Below are 8,456 nucleotides of genomic sequence, written 5' to 3'. Positions count from 1 at the left end.
GCCGATGCAAGTAAACAAAGACACTTTCCCTGGCCTGAATATGGAAAGCATCTACAATTTTAGCAAAAACGCTTAGTATGATATTTTCACATTCTCTAAGCTGAAGCACGGTACCAGGAAATTGGAAGGTGGCTCAAATCTACCAATTTTTAAAGGTCACTGGAATGATACTTAAGCTACCGATCGATAGCACTCCTCTCAATACCCTCAGAAGTGTGGAGTCCCTGATATGCAACGGTCTACGTGACTACTTACTGTCCGTAAACTTTTCACTTCAACAGCACGGTTTCAGGAAGGGCCAGTCTTGTAAAACCAATCTGATGACCGCAGTGGACAGATGGACAACCATTCTTGATTGCGAGCGGAAGGTTGACGTCATATACCATACCATATACTATGTGTCTTATAAATAAGCTCAAGTCACCATTAACTGATTGGCCTACTTCAAATCCAGAAAAACGAATTTATAAGGTCAGGGTCAGCTTCCTTTTTTCTCAGGCTACGGAAGTCTTCTTGGAGTCCCTCAGGGTTCAGCACTAGGACTTCTTCGTTTCCCAATTTGTATAAAATACCTTCAGCAAGTATAGCCCGATTTATTACTTTTCGTCGATGAGTTGAAACTGTGGAGAGACGCTTGCAACTGAGATGATAAGCTGGCACTTCAGTAGGATCTGAATCAACTTCAAAGTTGGATGGATAACAACGGGCTCATCTTTAGCACTTCAAAGTGTATTCTTAGCGAAAATTCAGATAGTTGTCATTCACATATCTGTAACTACATTGCTTTTAGCAAAACACGCTTTTTAGAATTTAAGTCACTAGAAAATGTTTTTAATTTTGCTTAGAACAATCACAAACCTTTTAGTGTTTAAGTCTACAGATTTAGTCAAGTTTTCAAAAACTGAAGGTTGAGTGGGTGATTGCTGTTGCTCATCAGCGCTGGGATGGAAACTATCAGCGATGATGAACTGCGATCAGCTTTGTCTAGATATCTAGATGTTGTTCCTCCAGTGACAGGTAAATCTTTGGCTTAAATCAGTGTAAAAACTAGATTCGACTCGAGCAACCTTGATCGCTAAGCTGAAAAAATGCATATCGAATGGTTCTGAGAGTTTATTAAAGGATTCTCCACAAAACGTCGTAGGTAATCCTGCCACCGTAACAGAAGATAGGTAACTAAGTGTGAAAGCTTACTTCTGTAGACCAATACAGACTGTAATTTCCGAAAATGGTCATGAATCACCGAAATATGAGACGACATTACTGCAGAAGTAAGTGCTCTTCATTATTTTACGGGGTTAATATGCATAATTTAAAAGTATCTGCCCAAAACTAGAACATTTTCGTACGTTTAGTAATCAGGCTAATAATCTCCGGGGTCATAGCAAGAAGGTTCTGAAACCGCGATCTAATAAACTAAAGGTGGGGTCCCGTTTTTCTCATCGAGTGGTCAATGACTAGAACGCTTTACCAGAACAAGTGGTATCAGCACCATCAGTGAACATTTTCAAAAAGAAGCTGGACCTTCACTGGAAGAATATCTGTCAGGATTAACACAGGTTCATCAACCTACTATCCTTATTACTGAAGACTGGAAGAATGGTTGTGTCCAAAATTAGATGATTTCTTGATGCTTATCTGTGTCAAGGTGACTTCCCTTGGTCTCAGTACTTACCTGTTGACTAATATCAAGTGAAATGACTTTTAGGTGCCAATGAATCAGTATGTAGGTACTCTTAGTTATTACTTGAAGTTGACTAAATATTTGAAAAGTTTGTTCGGAATGCCTGCAGTGTTAGCTCATCAATGTCATGCATCAATGAGGAGACCAAGGAAGCTCGCTCCGAGTATAATCAAATCATTGTTGGGACCGGATTCAGTCGCCAGCAATATAACTAACCGAACTTATTATACGGCGAGGCCATTATCTTTTTTGTCTACTCACTGTTGTCTGATAATATGGCTTCCCTTGTGTTGCATCTAACTTGGTGCACCATCAGGAAATGCCCTTATACGAAAGATCTTATGGTATCATATTGAATGTAAGATCACCAAAATGTCTCTACCTGTCAGTCGGTAAGTAAATCCATGCTCCTACCCGCTGACCATATTTGTATTGAAACTAATGATATCTCTAAACTTCATGAATAAAATTAGATGTGGAGTTTGCCGATAAAAAGACGTTCAATCCGTTAGTGATCTGGGGTCTTACCCGTCAAATATTTCATAATATACCAGCTATGAACCACTTGAGTATCGTTAATTCCTCATAATCACTGTGGCTCAGTCTAGCACACAGCTTATCACTTAACGCATCCGACTTCAGTAGGTAGCAAATTGAAACCCTGGTTTATCTGCTTCAAGTTTGGCGAGCGTGTAATATCTCAAGTTTTTACACAAACAGTATGGTTCTAATCCGAGTAGATAAACCTCCCGATAAATAAGTTTGGTTCAGTGTGTGCATCAATATATAGCTACTGAACATTAAGTTCAAATACATTTCCTCTTGATTGCCGAAATTGGATGATATTTCACTGAATTTTACTATTCAGACTAATAAAAGAAACCGGAATTAAGAAGTCAAGTGTGAGACAATCTTGGAAAAAGACGGAACCCCTATCTGCTCTCAACCCAAACGTTTAGAACGATGGGCAGTTTAGCTGGCCTTCAGCTACTGCACAACTACCCACTATTCCCAGAAAACCTGAATGGAACATTGAAGTAGGCCCCCCGACCCTACTTGAAGTTCAAAAGGCTATAAGTAATCTGAAACGAGGAAGAGCAGCTGGTCCAGATGGATTGGCTCCAGAGGTCTTTAAATATGGTGGTCCAATTTTAGCGATTAGGTTGACTAATATTCTGGCTAAAATCTGGGAGACGAACGTAATCCCATCCGACTGGTCACAATCACTGATTGTCCCAATATATAAAAAGGGGTCAAAATCATCCTGCGATAACCATAGAGGGATTAGTCTGACTAACATAGCATCTAAAATACTAGCCTCAATAATTATCAGGCGCCTAACTAAGACTCGTGAACTGCAAACACGAGAAAATCGGGCTGGCTTCAGACCTGGTCGTGGCTGTATTGACCACATATTCACCATTCGTCAAGTTTTAGAGCACAGACATGCTTATCGGCGTCCGACAATGATAGTTTTCCTTGAATTGAAAGCAGCACTTGACTCTGTAGACCGAGAGGTTCTGTGGCAGTGTCTGTCATTGAAAGGTGTACCTGAGAAGTACATAAACCTTGTGAAGGCTCTTTACTCGAACACTACCAGTCGAGTGAGAGCTTATGGCGAACTGTCATATGATTTTACAACCTCAAGTGGTGTCCATCAAGGCTGTCCACTATCCCCACTTTTGTTTAACTTCATTATAGACCTGTTGCTGGAAATAACACTCTTCGACTGAATTTTCAGGAATTGATCTCCTACCAGGGGGACCACTAAGCGACTTAGAATACGCAGATGACATAGTCCTGTTTGGTCAAGACGCTGACAAAATGCAGAGTCTTCTGTTGGAACTCAGTAATAATGCCAGGATGTTTGGGATGCGTTTCTCCCCATCTAAATGTAAATTGTTACTCCAGGACTGGCCTGCGTCAACACCCGAACTAAGGATAGGGAGTGAAGTAGTCGAAAGCGTAGACAACTTCACTTATCTTGGATGTCCGATCAGCCCTAATGGGTTGGTGTCTGACGAAATCTCAGCACGGATTCAAAAAGGTCGTTTGGCTTTTGCCAACTTACGTCACCTATGGCGAAGACGAGATATCCGTCTATCAATTAAGGGACGAGTATACTGCGCAGCAGTTCTCTCTGTTCTACTTTACGGCTGCGAAACATGGCCATTAAGAGTAGAGGATACTCGTAGGTTACTAGTATTTGATCAAAGATGTCTTAAAAATATTGCTCGCATCTGCTGAAATCACCGGGTAAGTAATAGTGAGGTTAGACACAGGGTATTAGGGAATGATGGTAAATCAGTTGATAAGGTCATGAATCTTCATCGACTGAGATGGTTGAGCCACGTGTTACGTATGCCTGAACACTGATTACCACGACGCGCTATGCTGACTAGTGTAGGGGATGGTGGGAAGAGATTCAGGGGCGGCCAAACCAAAACTTGGCATCAGAGCTTGAAGTCACTAACTTCTAGTCTGAGTCATGACGGCGGATGCAGACTACTTGGTCAGAGTCCACGTGACTATCTTGACCGATGGTTGGAGACTCTAGGTGACATGGCTCAGAATCGATCACAATGGCGTAGGTGTATACGCTCTTTATCTTCCCTTAAACCTTGAGATTAAAATTGCTTCATAACTTTCTTCCTTCCTGTACTATATCCTTATATACAACCTATCTTTTATATACTACCACCACCACTAAATTAACTACTTCTATGAATCCGGTGTTCATTTTGTTGTGTTAACGAGGTATGGCAACTTGGACCGATGCATATATGTGCCTGGTCCTACGTTGTAGCTGACTGAATTTTACTAACTAGTAACATTCATTTCTCTGCTAGTTTAAGAATGTCTTTCAGACTTAAAGAAACTTAGTGTTTTACTTTCAAATGATTCAAATAAAAATAACTTACAAGCTAAGATTTTTACTTTATTGATACTTACCAATACCCCACTAGTATTGACCCAGTTTTTATTGCTCGCTGCTTAACAACAAATACTGATTGGGATCTTTTCCCGATTTCATCATCAGTCTCGTTTGCCGCTCCTTGTTAAGGATTAAGTAAAGAAGCCGCAGCTTTAAAATTTAGACTGTTGAATAACCAGGTCCAAATTTGTTCAAGACAACCTATTAGTTTTTTTATTTTCCAATCTAGTGGTTTGAAGCTTTATACACTAATTTCTGGGTATTTCATTGGTTGCATTAACAAGCTAAAGACTTCAAAGACTGTATTCGCGCATTCCTCTCATACTTTAACGCCATAAGATTTTATGTTTAACCAGAAATTCACAGTTGATGGTGTTCTTAAAGTTTGTGTTTTTGATGATAACGTTCGTTTTCCTGTCTATTGTTTGGCTTCTGAGCTCTTAGTTTGGAAGCTGTCTGGGTATCGCTGAAATAGTGGATCAGTTAGAACATTCAACTATATCGTTGTCCCGCTCTACCATGATAACCAAGTAAGACTCATATTAGTCCAGCTTTAAGAGTATATATGAGACTCATCAACCATATTGAAGTCCACTAGATGCCATACTGACGTATATTTGGTAACTCGAGAACCGAATGGGGAAGCAGTCCCATTCATCTTTCGGCGCGCCGTTGTGAAATAAAGAATAATTGTATCTTGTTAACGGCTGACGGCATATCATGACTATCAGTAGCACGGGATGCTATCAGAAATGATTTACATTAGAATCTCGTGGTGCTGCTGCGCTATTTTTTCTGCTATTGCGTTCTTCATAAGCATTCAGATATACCACTAATATGTAATAAATCAATCCTGGTTGTGTTCTTGTTTAAACTATGTTGGTTGCTATTTTGTCCTTGTAGTTATTGTAACTTCCTCTTTTCCATTTCTTTTTCTATGGCGCGTACTTAAGCACCTTGTTTCAAGCCTTTTCTGTTAAAATTAAATATAGGGATTACCTTTGAGAATGTAACGTTGAAGGTAAATCTAACTTGTTAAGTACTGGTTCTATGTACTCAGCTTCGAGGGGTAGTGATACTATCTGCCTACCTAAATCGAATTCCGGACCTGTTAGTGGTCTAAGTACTAATCTGTTCTGAATGAAATTCAACAGAGGTTATAAGTACTTGATAATCATTAGCAAGAAGTCCTCATTTTATGTACGTGCAGTTTTCTCATGAGGTCTGAGTGTCCATATCATCCGTATTGTTTTTATCTCTATCAAATGTCTACTTTAGACCTGTGTCTACTAAAGAACTATCTGCAAGTTTTATGAATGGGCTACCAGTACAAAACCACTCATCTCCCATACTAGAATGTGTTTCTCGACTTCCGAGTTACCGTCGACGTTCTATACATCCAGATCGACCAGGAATAAATGATCCCTACGCTGATTTGGCTTGGTTTCCATCGTTAACACCAACAAAAAGTCGTGAACCGCCCAACAAACAAAAAACGTTTCAAAACACGAAGGGAATCCTCAGGGAAAATCTTATAAAATCCTTTTTGTATGTCATCATTGGTTTGGTGTCTGTCATTCTCGATTGTTGCTTTTCCTCCCTCTCTAAATTAACGAGTAAGTTGGTTTTCTGTTGTGTTTGGCTTTTGCACATATCTGTAGTCAACTAGGACTAGACAGAATCAACCTTACCACCAGGCTTATGTTTCATTATGGTAAAAAAATATGCTTTTCTAACTTAACTGGGGAAATTTAAACACTGGTGTGATAGTGTCTCAATTTAGGTGGAAAAACTTTGAAACGTCAGTCAGGCAAGACTTACAAGATAAGTAAAAGTCAGAGTTAGGTTAAGACCACAAATAAATTTGTAACAGAAACTGTGAAGTTTAAGAAATATTAGCGGCTAAATCTTTGTCACTTACCGTTCTCGAACACTGGTTTTCATTTCTCAATGGGTTCTAACTACATCTGCATTTATTAATGTACTTCAAAGGAATAGTCAGCGACATGGAGTAATCCAATTTTACGGTGCTTGATTAAGATATTTCCATATCTTAATTATTACTTAACTAGTGTTCGACATCACAGGTGTGTGATCATATTAAACACTAATCATCTGGACCAGATAGGGTAAGTTCTCAATCTCGTCGAATTTAGCACTAGTTGTCTCACTTATTCAGACAAGACTTCACAATAGGCAAGTACGATCGGCACGTCAATGTGACAGCTACGGTCAGGTCTTACTACGACTGAGATTTTTTGTCTTAAATTCCGCATTTTAGCCATTTACTAACATAAGAAAATACTGAATTTTAGTGTGAATTCGGTTGACATGATACTGCAGTGGTTTTTATCAAGTGACAGTTGTACTCTGTTTGAAAATAAGCAGTGGTTTGCGCAGGATGATCACCTAATAAGGTGTTCTATGGGCTTTGGAGGCTAAATATGATTGTAGAATCTCGTACGGCAATAGTTTGGAAATAATACGGCTGAGGCAAACCAGCTTCAAATTCTTAGAAAAGTTTACACGATTTAGGTTTCCAAGTTGTCGCATCAAACTGGTTGCCAATTAATCTATGCATCGGCGGTGTGACTTGGTTTATACAGTTAATTGAGCTTCCAAGCAATGTAAGCCGCAAGTCTTCCTGCTATGTGGTTATTGAATAAATACAAGAAACAGTGTTCCTCTCGAATATTCTTATAACAAGGATGAATCCCCATAAGAAGTTGTACGCTGAAACTGAGTTTATATGTGTGATAGTGTAAACTAGTTATTTCACGCCAAGATATTCAGATGTCATGGTTGCTCAGAGTAAAGAAGACAAAGAATTGGTACCTATCTTTAGTATGTGTCTACGAATAATGTTTACAAATTTAATGACTTATAGAGGTTTACTTTATAGGCAAATTATCATTTTGCAAATAGAATTCATAATTTATTTGTGATTTTTTAATTGAATTGACGTATTATAAACTAACCACTTTTTTTTTCTTCAAATTTATTTTTTCAGATGTCATATCCACTTGTACACCATCCTTACGCATCTGCTTTTGTGTAATTTTATTTGGATTGCTTTTATGTGGTGGGCTGTATAAAGTTCTACTCGGAGATCCATTTTATCATAATCCCGCGGAAGATCTATATAACATCATACGATCCCCTTTTGTTAAGTAGGCATTGTTTATTTTATACTGGGATGACTTTGTAATCCCGGTTAAACATACTTCAATGTATTTTCTAAAATAGTTTTTTTTTAAACTGTTTTGTACTATATTGTTTACTTTTGTATATGTACTTAGTGTAATAAAATATGAATGTTCTGGAGGGTTTATATTTTGTTCTTTACGAAATTCAACCTTTTAGATCCTTAAATATTGTCTTGCTCTTCCTACTACTCTCCCCCGATATTAACCAGATACATATCTCACTTGTCTTAACGGTAGCATGAACCATGAAATCTTTTATATCCGCACTGAAATAGCACCAACTGTAAACTCATCAGAAATGACATGATATCCAAGTTGAATAAAGTAATCAGCAACTTTACATCTTATTGTTATAATGGATATTGTCATAAACGTGATCATCAAACGATTCTTTACATTTGATCTGTGATAAACATCCTTACACTCTTTAGAAAGCTAAGCAACAATATATCTTTAGAAAATTTGTGTAGAGAAGAATATGTGAAACCATACTGCACATTATCCACAATAGGCTTTGATTTATCCCTAAGTGTTTAAATATGAAGCTCTTAGCAATGTAATATACCTAATCTACATTCATCTAAGTGGAAGTTCCAAAGTTTATTGATTGACCTAATCAGAAAACAGTTCC

General features: G+C 38.3%; 1 protein-coding gene across 1 annotated transcript; it reads left to right on the top strand.

Moving 5' to 3' along the window:
* Positions 1-944: 944 nt before the first annotated feature.
* Smp_165870 (hypothetical protein) lies at positions 945-7,793 on the top strand (the record flags this gene model as incomplete). The annotated part of the gene is made up of 5 exons (XM_018791212.1): positions 945-1,017; positions 1,052-1,172; positions 1,203-1,271; positions 5,898-6,235; positions 7,630-7,793. The coding sequence occupies 5 exons, from the start codon at positions 945-947 to the stop codon at positions 7,791-7,793; spliced, it is 765 nt and encodes a 254-aa protein (XP_018645593.1).
* Between the last annotated feature and the right edge of the window lie 663 nt (positions 7,794-8,456).

Source organism: Schistosoma mansoni, assembly GCF_000237925.1.
Source record: "Schistosoma mansoni, WGS project CABG00000000 data, chromosome 3 unplaced supercontig 0174, strain Puerto Rico, whole genome shotgun sequence".
In the NCBI taxonomy this organism is placed as follows: domain Eukaryota; kingdom Metazoa; phylum Platyhelminthes; class Trematoda; order Strigeidida; family Schistosomatidae; genus Schistosoma; species Schistosoma mansoni.
This window is presented reverse-complemented; position numbering and strand designations above follow the sequence as displayed.